We start from the raw sequence: 23,476 nt of genomic DNA, 5'->3' as shown, positions 1-23,476 counted from the left end.
AACTCATATCCATCGAGTCAGTGATGCCATTCAACCATCTCATCCTCTGTAATCCCCTTCTCCTGCTGCCTTCAATCTTTCTATCAGGGTTTTTTCTAATGAGTCAGATTCTTCGCATCAGGTGGGCAAAGTATTGGAATTTTCTTGGGCTCCAAAATTACTGTAGACAGTGACTGCATCCACAAAATTAAAAGATACTTGCTCCTTGGAAGAAAAGCTCTGACAAACCTAGACAGTATACTAAAAAGCAGAGACATCACTTTGCTGACAAAAGTCTATACAGTCAAAGCTGTGGTTTTTCCAGAAGTCACGTACGGATGTGAGAGCTGGATCATAAAGAAGGCTGAGTGCCAAAGAATTGATGCTTTTGAACTGTGGTGCTGCAGAAGTCTTGAGTGTCCCTTGGACAGCAAGATCAAACCAGTCATGCCTAAAAGAAGTCATCCCTGAATATTCATTGGAAGGACTGATGCTTAAGCTCCAATACCTAGCCACCTGATGGGAAGAGTGGACTCATTGGAAAAGACCCTGATGCTGGGAAAGATTGAAGGCAAAAAGTGAAAGGGGTGGCAGAGAATGAGATGGTTAGACAGCATCATGGACTCAATGGACATGAATTTGAGCAAACTCTGGGAGATAGTGAAGAACAGGGGAGCCTGGCCATGCTGCAATTCATGGGGATTTTAAAGAGTTGGGCATGACTTAGCAACTGAACAAGTTTATCAGCAGACAGGACCTTGTGAAAACAGCACTGGAATAGAATTCAGAAGATATAGGTGCTCTTCTAATTGTGCTCCTTCCTTACCTTTTCAGGCTTCAATTGCCTCAGTCACTGAGGAATGTGGTAGACAAGCGCCCTAATGTTTGAGTGGAAATTTATAGCTTTTTAAGTATCCAATCCAGCCCTTCATTTCACAGATGAGAAAAGTAAGTCTTAAGGACCATATACAATTTAAGTCAAGATACTGGGGGAGAATGGATACATGTAGGTGTATGGTTGAGCCCCTTTGTTGTTCGCCTGAAACTACCACAACACTGTTAACTGGCTATACCCCAATACAAAATTAAAACGTTAAAAAGAGAGGGAGATACAATTAATATCTAAAGGAAAGGGAATCTAGGGATATTCCAGGGCTGATTTGTTTAAAACACTCCTAATTCTCAAATTTTTACTCCCTCCAGTTAACAAAAGTAGAGAATATAAAGAAAAGCCAAAAGGCAGGAGACTTGACGGAAACAAATGAAAAAAGTGAGACGCCAGAGTTTTCCACGAATTACAAATGAACTTCCTGTCCCGGGTAAACTTCCGGTCCCGGGTAAACTTCCGCAATCAACAAGAGGGAGAGCCAATCAGAACCTTTCTCCGAGAGCCAATGGAAGAGCAGATTACAAAGAGCCAATCACAGCGGCGCTGTCACTGTTATGGTCCTGTCAGGGCGCCGGCGTCGTGGTTCCTGGGCGGTCGCCACGGAGGGCACTTCGGTAGACCTTTGGGGATAGCTTCGTGGCTAGCTGCGTTGTCTCCGGCCTTGCTCCCAGCCTGCATCTCCCAGTTCACGGGTCCCACCTTAGGGCGCGGGTGCGGGTCGGCGGCGCGGCGGCCTTGGGGCCTGGGCCCAGCCTCAGCCTCCTCCTCCGCCGCGGGCTCGGAGGGGCCGCGAGATGCAGCCGCCGGGCCCGCCCCCGGCGTATACCCCCACTAACGGGGACTTCACCTTTGTCTCCTCAGCAGACGCGGAAGGTGAGACTGGGCCCCCGAAGGGCCCGTCACCCCGGGGGACGCCGGGCGGACACGGCGGGGTGTTTCTGATGCCGAGGTGATTGTGGCCTGGTGGGTACGGACAGCAAGCTGACCTACGGGTGACTCTAGCCTGTGCGTTCGCCGGGCCTTCCGAGAGGGCCGAGTGGCCGAGGGTGGGGCGTGGGGAGCTTTCCAAGTGACTCGGTCGGCTTCTGGCTCTCCCCACACCATCTGGTGTCCCGTTTATCTGGCGGACTCACCCACCTCGAGTGCACCCACGGGACCCAAGATTTTATTTCTAAAATGACTTATTGTAATTCAGAAACTGATGGTTAGATTGGCCGGGATCGGTGTCAGAGAATGAGAATGAAGAAGGAGGGCTCTGTTGCTCTGTTGTTTATCAGTACATAACTTTTGCGTAGATTCGGCGCTGCAAGTATTAACCTCCCGCGAGGAGTTCGTGGTTTTTATGGAATCTGGTATTTTGCCTACGTCCCTAGTTTTCCTCCTATTTCATGGTATTTGACAGTGTTCAGAGAAGTAAACCCAGATGTGTTTGAAACTTCTTGTAATCCAGCCTAGTGTTCCCAGTAGGTTCTCCAGATTTTCGCCAGATACTGTTTTGAGGAAGCTAGAGAGATTTTTCTACAGTAGGGGAGAATTTGTTTTCCTCCTTTTCTGTGTACTTTACCAAACTCTTTGTAACAGAAATCTTTCTCTGCTCCTTTCGTTAGACTTTGTTAACCAGTAGTTTTCCATTGACGAGACTTACCTGTTCAATATGAAAAAAAATAAATTTTTCTTAATTGTAGAAATTTCATCCTCGAGAAGGACACATAGTGTGTTTCCTGAGAAGACTAGTTTTGTAATATTCAGTTAATACAACTTGCTTTCCCTTTTTCTGTTTTGCTTTCCTCGTTTTTGTTTTATGAGTGTTATTATTTTTTTTTAAGTACTGTAATTTTGGCTAGAATTCAAAATGTGAAACAAAAATTTTATCATAGAGAACATAGCTGATACATTTAAATGTAATACCGAAATTTGGTGAAGTATAGCCACCCAAAATAGTTTAATTTGTTACATCTACGTTTGGTAGCCTAGTGCTTGGGGAGGAATAAGTGACCTTAATTTCCCAGACTTTAAGAAAAAATTATGTAATTTAGTATCACAGCCTGTTTGTTCAAACATTTGTATCTGTGTTTATAGTTTTCATATCCTTCCTTCCCCCAGGAATTACCTTTCTTAAATACACTGAAGAAATCTGATAATAATATAGCAAACTAATCCATTGACTCCATACATAAAACCAAGAAACCTGGGATAAGTAAAATCCATAAGGTTTATTCAAACTTGTCCGCATATCCTCCAAGATTGTATAGACTCCCTATATATCTAGGGTAATACAGACAAAGATAGATATGTGTATAAATAATATTCTCATGTGTATAACCTTATACAGTTGGAATATACAGACTATTTTAAGCAAGCGACTTGTTTGATCTTTTTAAGAATCTTGCTGAGCTTTATTCCTGAGTTTTAGTGAACCTGAGGCTTAGAAAAGTTCAATAACCTCCACACGAAGGATCTGGAATTAAGAGCTAGTGTTCTGTCTCCTCAGATTTCTTTACACTAAATCATGATGCAGCTTTCATATATTTTTGTAAACTGGATAGTGTATATAAAGTATAAAATCCTGGATTTCCGTTGTGTCTTTACCAGTTACTGTTCATGTGATATTGGGCAAATTACTCAATCTCTCTTAACCTCAGCTTTCATGTACTTAAAATGAGAATGATAGTAGCCAAGTGCGCAAACATTTTGCAGATGCAAAGCAGTACATCTGGCAGAGTTAAATGCTCAGTCCTTGTTAGCAGTGTTGCTGCTGCTTTGAGTTTCATTATCAACTGGCCCCACAATTATTTTTTGTTGTTCTCTAACATAAACATTCACTCTGTGACGCCAAGTCTTTTCTCTGGTTCCTAAGCATGCCATGTAAATTCTTGCTTTTCTGTTTTTATGTTTTTTTGTCTAAACATGAATGTTTTCAGCTTATAGATGTTTTCATGTATACTGTCCTACATTCTGCTTAGGTCTCTTAATACTTACTGTTACTAACTGTACATGTTCTTTGTTCTAAAATGTGCCTTGGTGTTTGTATCCATATATATGTGTATCCTGGTCCTCGTGCTTAGAATGCAGTTTCTCTTCCTTACACCAGGATGAAATCAAATACTCCTTCCTTGCTGAAACTTTGCTTAACTGTTACTCAGAAACTTCCCTAATCTTTTCTGTATCCGGTACTTAGCACAGAACCCAGAATATAAACATCACAACATAATTGTTGAAGGAATAAATGATTTCTGCTTTCTTTTGTCTCATATGACATTCACATTTTTGACTACAAAATTTAGCACACCTGGATGGTATAGCTAAAAACTTACTGGATTTAGAACCGGAAGACTTCAGTTAAACTTCTGACTCTGACAGTAGCTGTGTGATATTGACGACATTACATAGCTCCTATAAACTTACATTAAGTAAAATGAAAAGCACACTTATAAGAATATTGTGAAAACTGCTTAAGGTAATGTGTATAAAAGCAGGGTCCATATGTACTAGTTAAAAGAACATAAGCTATGTATGGCCAGTAAATGAATAAATAAGTGAATAATGAAATCCAGACTGAATATTCAAGTCTGTGGTGTAAACCTACATCCAAAAGCAGTAATGAAATGCATGTGTTTAAATGCAAGAATGCAGAGGAGCCTGGCAGGGTCCATGGGGTCACAGAAGAGTCAGAAATGACTTAGCGACTGAACAACAACAACGATACTGTTATACATAGGTAAAATATTATATAGAAGTCTTTAAAGCAACCCTGTGACTTTATTTTTTATCACACAAATAAATGATTCTTTGCCTGTTTCATTTCCACAGACCAGCAGCATTGGCATTGCTGGGCGCTAGTAATGCAGAATAATCTGCTTAATTGTAGTATACATTTTGACAAGATCATCCTTCAGTGATTCGTGTAGCGTATTAAAGCGTGAGAAGCTCTCATTTAGAATATTATGAAAGATCAGTCAGGAGAGGAGGACATTTTTTATAGCTGAAAGATCAGGGACAATTTAATAGAGGTAATATTTTGTCAAATTGTGAAAGATAAGTAATGTTTTTTTATGTAGAATGAAGGGAGTATGTCTGTACGTGAGGGACTGCATATGAAGAAGTCCCTAACACCAAAAAATGGCTTAATAGATTTTTAAAAATTCATCATACATAATAAATACTATAAAAAGGAGGTTGAAAATAGAAGTGGTTAAGTGCAGGAAGGGATCAAGGACGTCTTCAGCGAAAGATGAGGTACAGTTTAAAGGAAAAGTTCTTCAGGTTGAAAAGAGGGAAGAACATTCTTTAAAAACTATGATGTTGTTGTTCAGTCACTAAGTCGTGTCTGACTCTCTGAGACCTCGCTGCAGCACACCGCGCTTCCCTGTCTTTCACTATCCCCTGGAGTTTGCTCAGATTCATGTCCATTGAGTTGGTGATGCCATCCAACCATCTTATTCTCTGTTGCCCTCTTCTCCTCCTGCCCTCAGTCTTTCCCAGCATCAGGGTCTTTTTCAGTGAGTAGGCTCTTTGTATCAGGTGGCCAAAGTATTGAAGCTTCAGCTTCAGCATCAGACCTTCAAGTGAAAATTCGGGCTTGACTGGTTTGATCTCCCTGCTGTCTAAGAGACTATCAAGAGTCTTCTCCAACACCACAGTTCAAAAGCATCAGTTCTTTGGCACTCAGCCCTCTTTATGATCCATCTCTCATGTCCGTACATGACTTCTGGAGAAACCATAGCTTTGATTATATAGACGTTTGTCAGCAAAGTGATGTCTCTGCTTTTTAATATGTTAAGTTTGTCATAGCTTTTCTCCACGGAGCAAGTGTCTTTTAATTTCACGGCTGCATTCACCATCCACAGCGATTGTGGAGCCCAAGAAAATAAAGTCTCTCACTGTTTCCATTTTTTTCTCCATCTATTTGCCATGAAGTGATGGGACCAGATGCCGTGATCTTCGTTTTTTTTTAATGTTGAATTTTAATCCAGCCTTTTCACTCTCCTCTTGCACTTTGATCGAGGGTCTTTAATTCCTCTTCCCTTTCTGCTAGTAGGATGGTGTCATCTGCATATCTGAGCTTATTGATATTTCTCCCAGCAGTCTTGATCCAGGCTTGTGATTCATCCAGCCTGGCGTTTCAAATGATGCACTCTACATATAAGTTAAATAAGCAAGGTGACAGTATATAGCCTTGACATACTCCTTTCCCAATTTTAAACCAGTTTGATGTTCCATGTCCAGTTCTAACTGTTGCTTCTTGACCTGCATACAGGTTTCTCAGGACGCAGATAAGGTGGTCTGGTATTCCCATCTCTAAGAATTTTCCAGTTTGTTGTGACCCACACAAAGGCTTTATCATAGTTAATGAAGCAGAAGTAGATGTTTTTCTGGAATTCCCTTGCTTTTTGTATGATCCAACGGATGTTGGCAGTTTGATTTCTGGTTCCTTTGCCTTTTCTAAATCCAGCTTGTACATCTGAAAGTTCTCAGTTCATGTACTGCTGAAGCCTAGCTTGAACGATTTGGAATATAACCTTACTAGCATGCAAAATGAACACAATTGCCTGGTAGTTTGTACATTATTTGACACTGCCCTTCTTTGGGATTGGAATGAAAACTGACCTTTTCCAGTCCTGTGCCATTGCTGAATTTTCCAAATTTACTGGCATATTGAGTGCGGCACTTTAACAGTGTCATCTTTTAGGATTTTTAAATAGCTTAGCTGGAATTCTGTCACTTCCACTAGCCTTGTTTGTAGTAATGCTACCTAAGGGCCACTTGACTTCTGACTCCTGGATATCAGGCACCATCGTGTTATTTGGGTCATTAAGACCTTTTTGTATGGTTTTTCTGTGTGTTCTTGTCACTTCTTTTTAATCTCTTCTGCTTCTGTTAGGTCTTTACCGTTTCTGTCTTTTACCATGCTCATCCCTGCGTGAAATGGTTCCTTGGTATCTTCAGTTTTCTTGAAGAGATCTGTAGTCTTTCCCATTCTGTTGTTTTCCTCTATTCTTTGCATTGTTCATTTAAGAAGGCCTTCTTATTTCTCCTTGCTGTTCTCTGGAACTCTGCATTCAGTTGGGTATATCTTTCCATTTGTCCCTTGCTTTTTGCTTCTCTTCTTTCCTCAGCTGTGTGTAAAGCCTCCTCAGACAACCACTTTGCTTTCTTGGATTTGTTTTTCTTTGGGATGGTTTTGGTCACTGCCTCCTGTACAGTGTAACGCACCTCTGTCCATAGTTCCTCACTCTGTCTCTCAAATCTCATCCCTTGAATCTATTAATCACCTCCACTGTATAATCATAAGGGATTTGATTTAGGTCATACCTGATTGGCGGAAATAGCAACCCACTCCAGTACCCTTGCCTGGAAAATCCCGTAGACGGAGAAGCCTGGTAGGCTACAGACCATGGGGTCACAAAGAGTTGGACACGACTGAGCGACTTCACTTTCACTTTGATTGGCCTAGTGGTCTTCCCTGCTTTCTTCAATTTAAGCCTGGGCTTTTTTTTTTTTCTTCAGTTTTAACCTCTTCATTGATCACAGCCTTATGATTATTACAAAGGTAGTAATTGGCTGAGGCAGTCCCTGTATATTGCTTCCCAGGTGGCTCAGTGGTAAAAAAATCTGCCTGCCAATGAAGGAGATGCCAAGGGTTTGATCTCTGGGTTGAGACAATCCCCTGGAGTAGGAAATGGCAGCCCACTCCAGTATTCTTGCCTGGAAAATTCCGTGGACAGAGAAGTCTGACAGGCTACAATCCATTGGGCCACAAAGAGTCAGACATGACTGAGCACAAGAGTCCCTGTATTTTATACTTCCCAATCTTCACAGACCTAAAACAATGCTGATTTATAGCTTGAGCTCCTTGGAGTTAGCACAGCGCCTGGTTCATAGCAGGAACTTAATAAATGTTTGATGACTACATTATACTTTTTCATTAAGATAAGGCTGTTGTGCTTCTGTGTTCCAGTCCCTGGCAACCACTATTCTACTTTCTTTTTTTTTCCTCTAATGTACTTTCTGACTTTAGAGATTTGCCTATTGTTGATATTTCGTGTAAACAGAATAATACAATATGTGACCTTTTGTGTCTTTTTTTTTCACTCAGCATAATGCTTTCAAGGTTTGTTCATGTTACAGTATGTATCAGTAAGTCATTCCTTTTCTGGCTCAATAGTAGTCCATTGTTTGGATATATGATCAATTGGATTTTAAACTCTTTGAAGTATCTTCTTTATATCACTCTCAGGGCTTATAGAAATAAGTAAGCCATAAATATTTATCGGTGGATTGCTTAACCAATGTTGAAAATGAGACAAGTACTAAAGAGAAAATGACTTAATGTTTGTGATATAGTTCCTCTTCCAAAGTCCAGAAACTTGTCTCTATTCTCTCTTTCACCTTCTCATAGTCAGTTGATCATCCAGTTATTTCAGAATAGCTCCATTGCCTTAGTTCAAGTCCTTTCCGTTTCTCTTCTCTGTTCTTTACTGACAGTACTTCCTCCTTAACCTCTCCCCCCTTAAATCAGTCCTCCATAGTCTAGCTAAAATTATGTTTATGGTTGTTGTTTAGTCGCTAAGTCACGTCCGACTCTGTTCGACCCCATGGACCGTAGCCTGCCAGGCTCCTCTGTTCATGGAATTTCCCAGACAAGAATACTGGAATAAGTTGCCATTTCCTTCTCCAAGGACTGTGTTTACAGAGTGCAAATATAATTTTGTATATCTCCTTTATTAAAACCCTCTAATATCTCTTCCTTTACATTTTTTTTTTTTTGCCTGTGCTGGGTCTTTGTGCTGCAGGGCTTTAGTTGCGGTGAGCGGGGGCTGCTCTCTGGTCACGGTGCATGGGCTTCTTGCTGCGGCGGCTTCTCTCGGTGGGGCATGGCTTAAGGGCGTAGAGGCCTCAGTAGTTGCAGCAGCTGGGCTCGGTAGTTGTGGCACACAGGCTTAGTTGCTCCACAGCGTGTGGGATCTCCTTGGACCAGAGATCAAACCCATTTCCTACTTTGGCAGGTCGATTCTTTACCACTGAGCCACCAGGAAAGCCCTAATGCCTTTTCTTAATATAGCTTCTATTGTTTTTTATTTAGTACATTCCAGTTCATTAGATACATATTTTATTTTTCATGTTATTGTAGGTTACAGTGTTACCAAAATACACTGCAGAATGACAAAAGTCTTCTTTCCCTCAACTTTCATTTTTGAAATTGAACTTTCAACTTCAACATTCTTATTACTTTCTTTCAAGATCTGTGCAGCTATGTACCCTTCCATTAATTAATTCATCCAACTTGCACACATTTGTTGGCTGCCTACTATGGACCAGGTACTGTAACAGGTATTGGAGTTAACGTGTTCAAAACAAAAGGGCAACAAACACACTTAGCTTCTCCCATCAGGGAACTTAGAGACATTAACCAAAAAATCACACAAATATATTAGCCAGACATCCTGGAATGTGCAGTCAAGTGGGCCTTAGAAAGCATCACTATGAACAAAGCTAGTGGAGGTGATGGAATTCCAGTGGAGCAATTTCAAATCCTGAAAGATGATGCTGTGAAAGTGCTGCACTCAATATGCCAGCAAATGTGGAAACTCAGCAGTGGCCACAGGACTGGAAAAGGTCAGTTTTCATTCCAATCCCAAAGAAAGGCAATGCCAAAGAATGCTCAAACTACCGCACAATTGCACTCATCTCACATGCTAGCAAAGTAATGCCCCAAATTCTCCAAGCCAGGCTTCAGCAGTATGTGAACCGTGAACTTCCAGATGTTCAAGCTGGTTTTAGAAAAGGCAGAAAAACCAGAGATCAAAATGCCAACATCCGCTGGATCATGGAAAAAGCAAGGGAGTTCCAGAAAAACATCTATTTCTGCTTTATTGACTATGGCAAAGCCTTTGACTGTGTGGATCACAATAAACTGTGGAAATTCTGAAAGAGATAGGAATACCAGACCACCTGACCTGCCTCTTGAGAAACCTATATGCAGGTCAGGAAGCAGCAGTTAGAACTGGACATGGAACAACAGACTGGTTCCAGATAGGAAAAGGAGTACAAGTACATCATGAGAAACGCTGGGCTGGAAGAAGCACAAGCTGGAAACAAGATTGCCGGGAGAAATCTCAATAACCTCAGATATGCAGATGACACCACCCTTATGGCAGAAAGTGAAGAGGAGCTAAAAAGCCTCTTGATGAAAGTGAAAGTGGAGAGTGAAAAAGTTGGCTTAAAGCTCAACATTTAGAAAACTAAGATCATGGCATCTGGTCCCATCACTTCATGGGAAATAGATGGGGAAACAATGGAAACAGTGTCAGACTTTATTTTTTTGGGCTCCAAAATCACTGCAGATGGTGACTGCAGCCATGAAATTAAAAGACGCATACTCCTTTGAAGAAAAGTTATAACCAACCTAAATAGCATATTGAAAAGCAGAGACATTACTTTGCCAACAAAGGTCCATCTAGTCAAGGCTGTGGTTTTTCCAGTGGTCATGTATGGATGTGAGAATTGGACTGTGAAGAAAGCTGAGCGCCGAAGAATTGATGCTTTTGAACTGTGGTGTTGGAGAAGACTCTTGAGAGTCCCTCGGACTGCAAGGAGATCCAACCAGTCCATTCTGAAGGAGATCAGCCCTGGGATTTCTTTGGAAGGAATGATGCTAAAGCTGAAACTCCAGTATTTTGGCCACCTCATGCGAAGAGTTGACTCATTGGAAAAGACTCTGATGCTGGGAGGGATTGGGGGCAGGAGGAGAAGGCGACGACAGAGGATGAGATGGCTTGATGGCATCACTGACTCGATGGACATGAGTTTGGGTGAACTCCGGGAGTTGGTGATGGACAGGGAGGCCTGGCGTGCTGCGATTCATGGGGTCTCAAAGAGTCAGACATGACTGAGTGACTGAACTGAACGGAACCGATATTATTATAAACAATAAGTGCTGTGGAGGAAAAGCCAAGGGGACTATAAAGGAATGTTATCTAGTCAGGGAAATCATGGAAAATTTCTTAAATAAGTATACCATAGAATTGAAGAATGGGTGGCATTTAATTATCTGAAATTGGAGGAAACAACCAGATACAGAGTCCCTAAGGTTAGAGGGATCTTGGTTCATTCAGAAAACTGAGCGGCTTAATATGCCTGGAACATAGGGTCATGGTGGGGCGGGAGACAGAAGATTGTTCTGAGGAAGTGGATAGAGCATGTGGAGATTATTAGATTCAGCTGAAAAAGCAATGGGAGGCCACCGAAGGATTTTAGACAATGAAAGATTTGCATTTAAGAAAGATTGTTCTGGCTATAGGTGAGAATGGATTGAAAGAAGAATAATTAGGGAAAGCAGTTAGCAGACCATTATAGTCACGCAGGCAGGAGATGATAGTTTGCATTAGATTGGTGCTGGTGGTAGAAATGGAGAAAAGCGGGCAGGTTCAAAAAATATTTAGAGATAAAAGTGATAGAATTTAGTGGTGGTTGAATGGTGTGGGAAGCATGTGAATGAAGGAAACTGTCAAGGATAATCAGACTTCTTTCTGCTTTACAATGCTGGATAGGATAGCGGTACTATTCACTGAAATAAGAAGCTAGAGGAAGACCTTATCCAGAATTCACTTTTGGAATATTGAGTTTTAGATGCTTTTGAAATAGCTACAGTGTGAAGCTGACATGTTAAGCTGACAGTTGATTAAAGTCTACAGAAGAGAACTGGGCTCAGTATATTGCCTTTTGAGCTCAACGTTTCTACCCCGTTATGGTCTGAATAGTTGTGTCCCCCCAAATTTATATGTTTAAATTCTAATGCCCAGTGATGATGTTAGGAAGTGGAGCCTTTGGGAGGTACTGAGATCATGAAGATGGAGCTCTCATGAATGAGATTTGTGCTCTTGTAAAAAAGATTCTAGAGCTCCCTACCCACTTCTGCCATGTGGATGCACAAGGAGAAGTCAGCCAGCTAGAACAGAGCCCTTACCTGAACATGCTGACACCTTGACTTTAGACTTCCAACCTCCAGGATTGTGAGAAACACATTTCTATTGTTTACAAGCCACAGTCTATGGTATTTCGTTATAGTTGCCTAAACAGACTAAGACACTCCTATATAAACACAATACAACTCTTAGGACATGATTGTAATCAGTAATTTGCAGACATATGATGCAGTAGTTTTTGTATTAATATGCTCTTTTTGAGTAAACAGTAATCTTCTGTTAATCTGTTAAGGTAACTATTTAGCCTACTTTATGTGATATTCCCCCTCTCCAAAAAAGATATCACCTCTAATACAATTTAGTAGTGTTGATAGAGGAATCTTTAGTTTTACCTTTTAAAAAATTTCCTACTTCATTTTTAAAAACATTATATCCATGTAGGTATTATCACAAATATCCTTTATACAGTATGCTTATGAAACAGTATATGATTTATAATGGGTGCAAGAATTAGCTTTTGTTTCCTGTTTGAAAATGACTCAACCTTTCTTGGAGATGGAAAAAAGGTAGTTATGCCAGATTTACCTTTTTAAAAAATTCACATTTATTTTCATAATTTTAAATTTGTAAGGTATTAGGCAAGGGCATTTGTAAGGCAAGGGCACCCCACTCCAGTACTCTTGCCTGGAAACTCTCATGGATGGAGGCGCCTGGTAGGCTGCAGTCCACGGGGTCGCGAAGAGTCGGACACAACTGAGCGACTTCCCTTTCACTTTTCACTTTCATGCATTGGAGAAGGACATGGCAACCCACTCCAGTGTTCTTGCCTGGAGAATCCCAGGGACGGAGGTGCCTAGTAGGCTGCTGTCTATGGGGTCACACAGAGTCGGACACGACTGAAGTGATTTAGCAGCAGCAGCAGACAAATCTAAAATGTGGTAAAATTGCATAGAACTGTACGTACATACAGGGCTTCCCTGGTGGCTCAGTGGTAAAGAATCTGCCTGCCAGTGCTGGTGATGTGGGTTTGATCCCTGGGTCGGGAAGATCCCCTGGAGAAGAAAACAGCAACCCACTCTAGATTCTTGCCTGGGAAATCCCATGGACAGAGGAGCCTGGTGGTGAAAGTCCGACTTGCAAAAAAGTTGGACGTGTCTTATCAACTGAACAGCAACAACAAATACATACAGAAACACAAATAAGTGCGCTTTAAACTTGTAAAATCTGAATAAGTTGTATTGACTGTATCAATGTCAGTGTCCTGGTTTTGATAGTATATGTAATGGTACCATTGGGTGAAAACAGGGTGAAGGGTACATAAAACTTTTTTGGAACTTCCTGTGAATCTATAATTATTTCAGAGTAAGAGTTAAAAGACTCATAAAGCAAATAAAATACGTTTCTGTTAGCTAGTTGATTTATCTAACAGAAACGTGGTACAGTGGAGAAGGGAATGAATGGCAAACCACTTGGCATTTTTGCCTTGAGAACCCCATGAACAGTATGAAAAGGCTGATATGACACTGAAAGATGAACTCCCCAGGTTGGTAGGTGCCCAGTATGCTACTGGAGAAGAGTGGAGAAATGGCTCTAGAGGGAATAAAGAGTCTGAGCCAAAGCAGAGGCAATGCCCAGTTTTGGATGTATTTGGTGGTGAAAGTAAAGTCTGATGCTATAAAGAACAGTATTGCATAGGAACCCGGAATGTTAGGTTCATGAATGAATTGGTCAAACAGGAGATGGTAAGCATGAATATTGACATTTTAGGAATCAGTGAACTAAAATGGGCCGGAATGGGTGAATTTCATTCAGATGACCATTATATCTACTATTATGGGCAAGAATCCCTTAGAAGAAATGGAATAGCCCTCGTAGTCAACAAAGAGTCCAAAATGCAGTACTTGGGTGCAGTCTTCTTCTGGGGTCACAAAGAGTTGGATACAACTGAGTGACTGAACAGCAACAACTGGTTTGTGCCAACATGAGATTTAATTTTTCTAAAGGTAGGTTCAGGAGATTTAATTTCTTTTAATTAATATTATGTGCAATATGAAAATTAACTAGTAGTATCAAATAGTAAGAGCTTCCCTGGTGGCTCAGACGGTAAAGCTCCTGCCTGCTATGCGGGAGACCCGGGTTCAATCCCTGGGTCAGGAAGATCCCCTGGAGAAGGAAATGGCAACCCACTCCAGTACTCTTGCCTCAAATAGTAAAGCCACTAAAATCGTAAACCAAAATGATATGAATGAAAATATTACCTAGGACACAATTTTATACAAGACTTTAAAATTTTTTCTTATGGAGTAATATAATCAAGCTCCATATAGGTCTATTGTTGCTGCAGTTTCTAAGTTGTGCCCAACTGTTTGCCACCCCATGGCCTGTAGCCTGCCAGCCTTTCTGTCTGTGGGATTTCTAAGGCAAGAGTAATGGAATTGTTCCCATTTCCCTCTCCAGGGCATCTTCCTAACCAGGGATCGAACCTTTCTCCTGCATTACAGGCGGATTCTTTAGCACTGAGCTACTTGGGAAGTCTAGCTATTATAAAACCATTATGTACTTGTGTGGTTTCCTGAGCTTTCATTGGACTATATGTGCATTAAAATGTTTTTATAACTAAAATGGAACAGTGGAGTTTATCCCTTAAGTGTGAAACATGTGCTTGTTCTATTTTGCTGCACAGATAGTGCATTCTGGTTTAGATTTAAGCTCACATGGATTTCATTTCATTTTCATCCGAATAAAATGGAGTAATTTTTTTGTCCTTGCTCTTGTTGCTTGTTAAGTAAGAAAATGCTTATTCATGTATAGAAGAAGTTGGCAAGTACTAACAAAATGTTCATGTTCATTGCAGTTTACTCTTCTTTCATAAAGTTAGAACTTTTGTAGGGGCAGATCAGCAGTAAATTTCATCCTGAGTATACCATCATACTACACTGACCAAATTCTTCAAAGTAAAGTTCTCAGGCTGAGTAGAAGATTCAGAGAAAGGATTCCTCAACCCAACTTGAACTGAATTGAAAAGGAGGGAGAACTACCATTAAGTTTTGTTCTGCCATTTTTCCAGGTGGCTTTCAATAAAATTTGAAACTTATTGATATTCTTCTTCACTCTGAGCCCAGACAAGCAAAGGAAACATTTTTGAAATTTCTTTCAAAGATGATTTCCTCTTAAATCCACTTATATTTATTATTATCCTTGTTTTTTTACTGGGAAAATGACAAGAATGTTAAGTGTAGTAAGAGAGAATTTGGGCTTCCCAGGTGGCTCAGTGGTAAAGAATCTGCCTTCCAAGCAGGAGACACAGGTTCGATCCCTGGGCTGGGAAGATCCTTTGGAGAAGGAAATGGCACCCACTCCAGTATTCTTGGCTGGGAAATCCCATGGACAGAGGAGCCTGATGGGCTACAGTCCATGGGGTTGCAAAAAGTCAGGCACAACTTAGCGACTAAATAACAACAACAAAGAAAGAATTAATTTAAAATGAGTGTATTATAATTCTGGTAGATGTGCTCATTCAGTTGAGTCCAACTCTTTGCAGCCCCATAGACCGTAGTCTGCCAGGCTCCTATGCCCATGGAATTTTCCAGACAAGAATAGTGGAGTGGGGTGCTATTGCCTACTTCAGGGGGTCTTCCCGAATCCGTGTCCCTGTGTATCCTGCATTGGCAGGCAGATTCTTTACCACTAGCGCCACCTGGGAAGCCTTGTAATTCTGGATACCTATGCTGGAGTTGATCAAGCTAGCTTGTTTCTATTCTGGTTTAATGTAAGACAGCTGTGCTCCTGAAGTGATTTGGAGTATTTCTCATGTTTTTTATGTGCTGCTTGCTCATGTTTTAGGATAACTACGGAGGTGTTTTTTTTTTTTAACTTTTCTGTTGCTTTTTTGTACTCACATCTACTTGTATCTTTTGAGAACTGAGTGGTGTGTCAAACTGCTGTTTCTAGCATTGTCCTGTATGTGTCCACGTTGTTTTTCTACATTGCCTAGAATGGAAAACACTACCAAATTGCAGGCTAAAGGTGCCTTTTTGAGGCTCTGCATCCACACTATGAAAAACTACTAAACATATACAGTTCTTTCTCACAGAACTCCTTAGCTCTAGGATTTATATATCTTTTTTTTTTTTGGTTTAGAAAAGGACTTTAAGTGCAGTCTTTCCAAGAGGCCAAGAAACAGTTGTTAAGGTCCTTTGCTGTCTCATTCCAAAACCTTTCATGTCACTGTTGTGCTAATGACCTCCTGATCGAAATCTTCCTCTTGTTAAAGAAAAAACAAAAGCACTCTTTGTACCTGTTGGAAGCAGAATTTTAGTTAAGTTTCAACTCTTTCATCTTCGTCTCGGAGTAAAATGAAGCAGAAAGTAATTTTGAGAGAGTATTTTAATCAAAAGTATTTGAGAGAGTATTTTAATCAAAAGATTGTATGATCAGCATCTACAGAGACTATTTTTTAAGCCTAAGCAGGGAAGGACAGTGCATTCAAAAGTACTTGGATTTTATCTCTAGCTGAATAAACTCCCATGTAAAAGCTTCTTAGAGTCATATAATGTTAAACATGAAAAAAATTTTGAATAGGAAACTGGAGACCAGAAGTGTTAATAATTTGCTGTATTAATTAGTAGCTAAGTTAGAACTTAGCTTCAGAATACAAACTTTATTATGATTAATTGCAGGAGTTGTCAGAACCAGACAGTTGAAGGAACTGTCAGAACTAGAAATATCATGAATGCATAAAATATATGTAGATGTACAGAATATGTGTTAATCACCTTTTTATGTAATTGGTAAGTCTTGGTGGCTCAGACGGTAAAGCATCTGCCTGCAATGCAGGAGACCCGGGTTTGATTCCTGGGTCGGGAAGATCTCCTGGAGAAGGAAATGGCAATCCACTCCAGCACTCTTGCCTGGAAAATCCCATGGTCCGAGGAGCCTGATAGGCTACAGTCCATGGGGTCGCAAAGAGTCAGACATGACTGAGCAACTTCACTTTCGTTTTCTCTTTTCTTTTCATGCTGTTAGTAGTTAAGTTTTGGGGGAGTCAAAATTATACACATATCTTTGATGGAAGGTGGCACCCATAATCCTCACACTGTTTCCATAATTGAGCCCCTAAGTGATTAAAGTTTTAAGTCAGATTTTTTTAATAGCATTTTTCAAAAACTAACCTAGAAAATTTAGGGTAATGTGCAAAATTAAGCTCTTCTTTTTACTGTGTATGATCTCCAGGGAAGGAGAGTCTGTGTTGAGTGTTCTGGCTTGCTGTCGCCAAAATTGTTTTCTGATGGACCACTCCAGTCTTGTGACTAGGTAGCAGCCTTGATGAGTGTTTACTAGTGCATGATGTTTGGTCCTACAAACGTGTTTTTCAGTTGGTTCCTTTATGACCTCAAGCAAGTCCTTCACTATTCCCATTTTTTTTGACCAGAACATGTGATACATGTACTGCTGTGATTATTTGTAACCTCTGAGGCACTGGTACAGACTGTGAATGGATTTATTTTGTAATGTGGATAAACAGGATCTCTTGACTGCTTTTTAGAATTTACCTGAATTGCTGAAACTAAAGATAAATGGTGTAATTATATAAAGAAAAAAAGTTAGCTGAAATATTGGGGAACTCTTACTACTTAGATTTATCCAGAACTAAGCATTAATATATAAAAGCACTTAGCGTAGATAGTTGATGATTTTAAAAACAGAATATTAATAAGTACATGAAAAAGTAGGAGTAATGGTGGTTTTCCTTTAGCAAATAATAATATGTTGGTTTGCATATATAAATATGCAGTGCCTTTAAAAAGAATGTATGCAGCCACTTTGTTCTGAAGCACATAATGTACATAATAATGAAGGAAATTCAAAATGATACCGTGTTGGGAATTCCCTGGTAGTCCAGTGATTAGGACTTGATGTTCCTTCTTCCAGAGCCAGGGTTCAATCTCTGGTAGGGGAACTAAGATCCTACAAGCCTTGAGGTGTTGCCAAAACCAAACCAACCAACGTACCAAACAAACAAAAAAAGAAAATGATATCCTGTAATATATTTTTTTACATATCTTCCATTTAAAATTTAAAGTTACCGTTAACAAGTCTAGATTCTGGTACAAGAATTCTGGTACATCTAATTTTTAGATGTGAAATCTTTCATGTGTCTTCGCTACTCTGATTTTCATTTTCCTGTAAAAATAAAAGTGGTTTTTAGGTATCTGTTGGTGAAAAAATAAATTCAACTGAGTAACTTTTAAAGATTTTATTGGTTTATTCAGTGGTTCATGAATTGGGCAGCATCCCATTTAGCAGAGAGAAAGGAGCTTTGAGGGGCTGTACAAAATGAAAGACTTGAGGCACAAGGAAACAGGGAAAGGAAGTTGTATTAGCTGAAAGTGGGTTAGTTATGGAAAAGTCACTTTCCTTTAGGAGATTGCAGGGTCTTTCAGGCAGATTACCTCACTCATGATGACCAGGTGATTTCTGACTCAGTAGTTTTAAGATTCTGTTTTTGGGAGAAGCCAAAACTGTAATTAATTTTTGGTTTGGTGACACAGGACTTAGCATAAGTGACTCCCATTTTGTGTTTGTTGTCTTGTTTTTAATACTATCAACTATAAAATATGAAAATTGTATGCACTAGCAGGTGTTCATACTTAGAGATCTTCAAATGATAATTTTTAGTTGAATATTTGCTTATGTTGGTTAGGATTCACACATTTTACCTGGATTTATAGTTTTGTCGTCTTTTCTCCTAAGATCTCAGTGGTTCAATAGCACCCCCAGATGTCAAGTTAAACCTTGGTGGAGATTTTATCAAAGAATCTACAGCCACAACATTTCTGAGACAAAGAGGATATGGCTGGCTTTTGGAAGTTGAAGATGATGACCCTGAAGATAACAAGCCACTCCTGTATGTAAAAATAATATGTATTTTTTGGATTCTAGAGCTGGTCTGTGAAATGATTATATTCTTTCATATTATTTAAGACAGGTATGGAAAACCTTAACCTTTTTGGTCAAAAGTTTTAGCTGTTTTCAGTTTTGCTAGTACATTTGACCCTTGAACAACTGCGGTTTGAACTGTGTAGATCTACTACACGTGGATTATTTTCAGCACTTGTATTGGAAAATTCTTTTGAGATTTGCAATAGTGCAAAAAAAACTCGCAGGTGAACTGTGTAGCCTAGAAATATCATGAATGCATAAAATACAGATGTGCAGAATATGTGTTAATCAACTTTTTATGTAATTGCTAAGTCTTCTGGTCAACAGTAGGCTATTAGCAGTTAAGTTTTGGGGGAGTCAAAATTATACCTGTATCTTTGATGGAGGGTGGCACCCATAATCCCCACATTGTTCAAGGTCACCTGCAATTAGTAAAACTGGAATAATGAAATAATATTCTGAACTCATTGAAAGTTCAGTTTAAGACAAATTAAGAATTCCCAAAAGATTACCTCTCCAAACTCTCTCCCATATAGCAATTCTCAAGCTACCCCTGGAGGACTACAGGGATACTTTCACCTTCTTCATAGTTCTTGAAGATATTTAAGCGATTATGTATCCCTTGAGCTTGCCAGGTGGCGCTAGTAGTAAAGAACTCGCCTGCCAGTTGCAGGAGACGTAAGAGACGTTCGGTCCCTAGGTTGGGAAGATCCTCTGGAGGACGGCATGGCGACGCACTCCGGTTTTCTTGCCTGGAGAATCCCCATGGACAGAGGAGCCTGGCGGGCTATAGTCCATAGGGTCGCAGAGTCAGACACGACTGAAGCAACTTAGCACTCGTAAATAATCAATAGCATGCACACGTATCACTTGGGGGAAAAAGTGAAGAATTTAACAGTTTGGAAAGAAGAACCTGCTGCTGCTGCTGCTAAGTTGCTTCAGTCGTGTCCGACTCTGTGCAACCCCACAGATGGCAGCCCACCAGGCTCCTCTATCCCTGGGGTTCTCCAGGCAAGAACACTGGAGTGGTTTGCCATTTCCCTCTCCAATGCGTGCATGCGTGCCAAGTTGCTTCAGTTGTGTCCGATTCTGTGCGACCCTTTGGACAGCAGCCCACCAGGCTCCTCTGCCCACGGGATTCTCTTGACAAGAATACTGGAGTGGGTTGCCATTTCCTTCTCCCCTAAGAAAAACCTATAGCATTGTAAAATCAAGGCATTACCAAGTTATTCTCTGTAGTAATTATTGGTAGATCAAGTACTAAAAACGTCTGTTTCTCAATGTTAATATACTGAATTTCATCAAATCTAAGATGTTATAGATTATAAGATGCAGTTATTTTACATTTATTAATAAAAGAGAAAAAGTGGCTAAGACAGCATAAAGCTAGAACATTAAAGGGCTATCTTATCTCCTTAGTGTAAGGATAAATGAGAAATGATCAACCATGCAAAAAGAGAAACCAAGGAAGTTTGCTTGTCTGTTTGGCACTGGGTGAAGTGTTGGAAGAAAAATTCCTATGAGAATATAGACTTGCAGTCTATGGTCCCAAAATTCTCAAGAGAAGAATTTTATTTAAAGTCTCAAATTGGTAGTGCCTCCAGGAGACTGGCAAAAGGAAAAGCAGATCTTGGAAGCACTTGCCTTATGCCAGACTGACAACAGTTGTTAAGACACCAGCTATTGTGAGATGTATCCCAACTTTAGAGATGTTGAAAATGTACATCTTGGAAATGTACTTCAAATGCAAATGTTTTGTTGACCTGTGGAGACTACTGTTATATTTAAACTTTTCTTAAATTCTAATACAACTGGCTCAATATTCAAAAGTATGTGCCTTCTAAGAATTCTTATTTTAAAATTATAGGGAAGAATTGGATATTGATCTAAAGGATATTTACTACAAAATTCGATGCGTTTTGATGCCAATGCCATCACTTGGTTTTAATAGACAAGTGGTGAGAGACAATCCTGACTTCTGGGGTCCTCTGGCTGTTGTTCTTTTCTTTTCCATGATATCATTATATGGACAGTTTAGGGTAAGTACATCTTCCTTTACACAAATTCTAAATAGGTTAAGAGTTTTAAAATTTAAAATAACAAATATTAACTGTAGTACTTCATTATGTTTGAAAAATGCTTTAGCTTTACCCATTATTTCTCACTTTTCCATCCCTACAACTGTTCTTAAATAAGTGGGAGGTTCCTTGGATTAATGGCTTCCAAACTATTCTACATCATCATTCACATGAAAAGTATTAGTATTTGTATGGCAAGTGGGTAAGTGGTAGGGACTGTTCCCAGCTGCCCATGCCCTTTCTGGTTTTCCATAAGAATAAATAATTGGAAACAACAATACTCATATTTTTACCTTTTATTCATTTTTAGTTCTGTTTTTAAAATAAACTTTTTAATGATGACAGGAATTCCATCAAGTATTTGTTTTTACATAATACTATGTCCCATTCTCAGAGGACTTATCTGTATCATCAAAACACAGCATATACACATCACTCTCTCATCTTTAGTGTAAGGCTTTAGGGGAGTAAAAAATAATTCTTTATCACAGAGTGTTTTGGAAATAAATTAGTTTCCTTTTGTTCCATAATACATTTCTGTAAGTTTAGTGACTTAAAACAATGAAGATTTATTCTTTGACAGTTCTCGAAGTCAGAAATCCAAGTTGAGTGTTAAAGGGCTAGAATCAAAATGTCAGCAGGCTGGTTCCTCTGGGTGCTCCAGCACAGTCTGTTGCTTGTCTCTTTCCAAGTCAGAGGCTGCAACATTCCTTGACTTCTGGTTGCATCACTGTACTCTCCATTGTCACATTGTCTTCTCTACTGTAGTCAGATATCCTTCTGCCTCCTTTCCTAAAGGACATTTGTGATTAAATTTGCGCTTACTTGATAATTCAGAGTATTCTCTCCATAGCAAAATCCTTAATGTTATATAATACTAGTCCTATTAATATTTACCTTGGATCAATTTACATCAAGTATTCTGTTGCAGACAAGGACCATTGAAGAAGTTGAATGCGGGTTCTGGTCTCTTGCCTACCACCAACCCTTCATGCAGAGCATCTCTAAGTGACTTTTATCTATATAATCTTTCATTTGAATGCAGGGTTCTAAGGCTAAAAACAGAAAATTCTTAACTCCATAGAATGTTTCTTAATTTGAATTTGTTAAATATTTTCTCATGCTGGATTGATGTAATACCTTTTTGGCAAGAATATCAAACAAGTGACATTGTGCCCTTCTCTACATACTATTAGGCATTACATGATACTGATATGTCTTGTTCCTAGTGCTATTATTGTTGATCACTTGGTAAGGCAAGGGGGTGGTATCTGTCCAATTCCTCCACTGTAAAGTTGCTATTTTTCCCTTTTTAATACAATAAATATCTTGTGGAGATACTTTGTGACTATGCAAGCACTCTGTTTCTCATCAAATTTTAGCCCACTAATTTTAGCATCTATTGATGGACCTTTCTTTCAATAATTATTACTATATTGTTTACTGAATATGATTTTCCTTCTTTCTTCCCCATGTATTAATTAGTATTCTCTTTGGAACAGCTGTTCTTTCTTTGTCATTACTTATTTATCTTTGTTAGTATAGACAGATATTTATTTTACTTTGTGGACTATCAGTTCATTTCAGTTCAGTTCAGTTGCTCAGTCGTGTCCGACTCTTTGCGACCCCATGAATCGCGGCATGCCAGGCCTCCCTGTCCATCACCAACTCCTGGAGTTCACTCAAACTTAAGCTCATCAAGTTGGTGATGCCATCCAGGCATCTATTCCTCTGTTGTCCCCTTCTCCTTCTGCCCCCAATCCCTCCCAGCATCAGAGTCTTTTCCAATGAGTCAACTGTTTGTGTGAGGTGGCCAAAGTACTGGAGTTTCAGCTTTAGCATCATTCCTTCCAAAGAAATCCCAGGGCTGATCTCCTTCAGAATGGACTGGTTGGATCTCCCTGCAGTCCAAGGGACTCTCAAGAGCCTTCTCCAACACCACAGTTCAAAAGCATCAATTCTTCGGCGCTCAGCTTTCTTCACAGTCCAACTCTCACATCCATACATGACCACTGGAAAAACCATAGACTTGACTAGATGGACCTTTATTGGCAAAGTAATGTCTCTGCTTTTGAATATGCTATCTAGATTAGTCATAACTTTCCTTCCAAGGAGTAAGCGTCTTTTAATTTCATGGCTGCAGTCACCATCTGCAGTGATTTTGGAGCCCCAAAAAATAAAGGTCAGTCACTGTGTCCCCATCTATTTGCCGTGAAGTGATGGGACCAGATGCCATGATCTTAGTTTTCTAAATGTTGAGCTTTAAGCCAACTTTTTAACTCTCCTCTTTCACTTTCATCAAGAGGCTTTTTTTTTAGTTCCTCTTCACTTTCTGCCATAAGGGTGGTGTCATCTGCATATCTGAGGTTATTGATATTTCTCCCAGCAATCTTGATTCCAGCTTGTGCTTCTTCCAGCCCAGCATTTCTCATGATGTACTCTGCATAGAAGTTAAATGAGGACAGTGGCAATATACAGCCTTGACGTACTCCTTTTCCTATTTGGAACCAGTCAGTTGTTCCATGTCCAGTTCTAACTGTGGCTTCCTGACCTGCATATAGGTTTCTCAAGAGGCAGGTCAGGTGGTCTGGTATTCCCATCTCTTTTAGAATTTTCCACAGTTTATCGTGATCCACACAGTCAAAGGCTTTGGCATAGTCAAT

General features: G+C 39.9%; 1 protein-coding gene and 1 non-coding gene across 2 annotated transcripts in view; both read left to right on the top strand.

Moving 5' to 3' along the window:
• Positions 1 to 1,417: 1,417 nt before the first annotated feature.
• Positions 1,418 to 23,476, top strand: part of YIPF4 (Yip1 domain family member 4) — a 34,324-nt gene continuing 12,265 nt past the window's right edge. The window contains exons 1-3 of the mRNA XM_005893005.3: positions 1,418 to 1,741; positions 18,547 to 18,700; positions 20,603 to 20,774. Coding sequence (XP_005893067.1) covers positions 1,663 to 1,741; positions 18,547 to 18,700; positions 20,603 to 20,774 — 405 coding nt within the window. The 5' untranslated portion in view covers positions 1,418 to 1,662. The remainder of the gene's footprint in view (positions 1,742 to 18,546; positions 18,701 to 20,602; positions 20,775 to 23,476) is intronic.
• Positions 15,051 to 15,121, top strand: TRNAG-UCC (transfer RNA glycine (anticodon UCC)). Its single transcript has one exon. It is a non-coding gene; the product is annotated as a tRNA-Gly (tRNA).

This window comes from Bos mutus, chromosome 11, assembly GCF_027580195.1.
Source record: "Bos mutus isolate GX-2022 chromosome 11, NWIPB_WYAK_1.1, whole genome shotgun sequence".
Taxonomy (NCBI): Eukaryota; Metazoa; Chordata; class Mammalia; order Artiodactyla; family Bovidae; genus Bos; species Bos mutus.
This window is presented reverse-complemented; position numbering and strand designations above follow the sequence as displayed.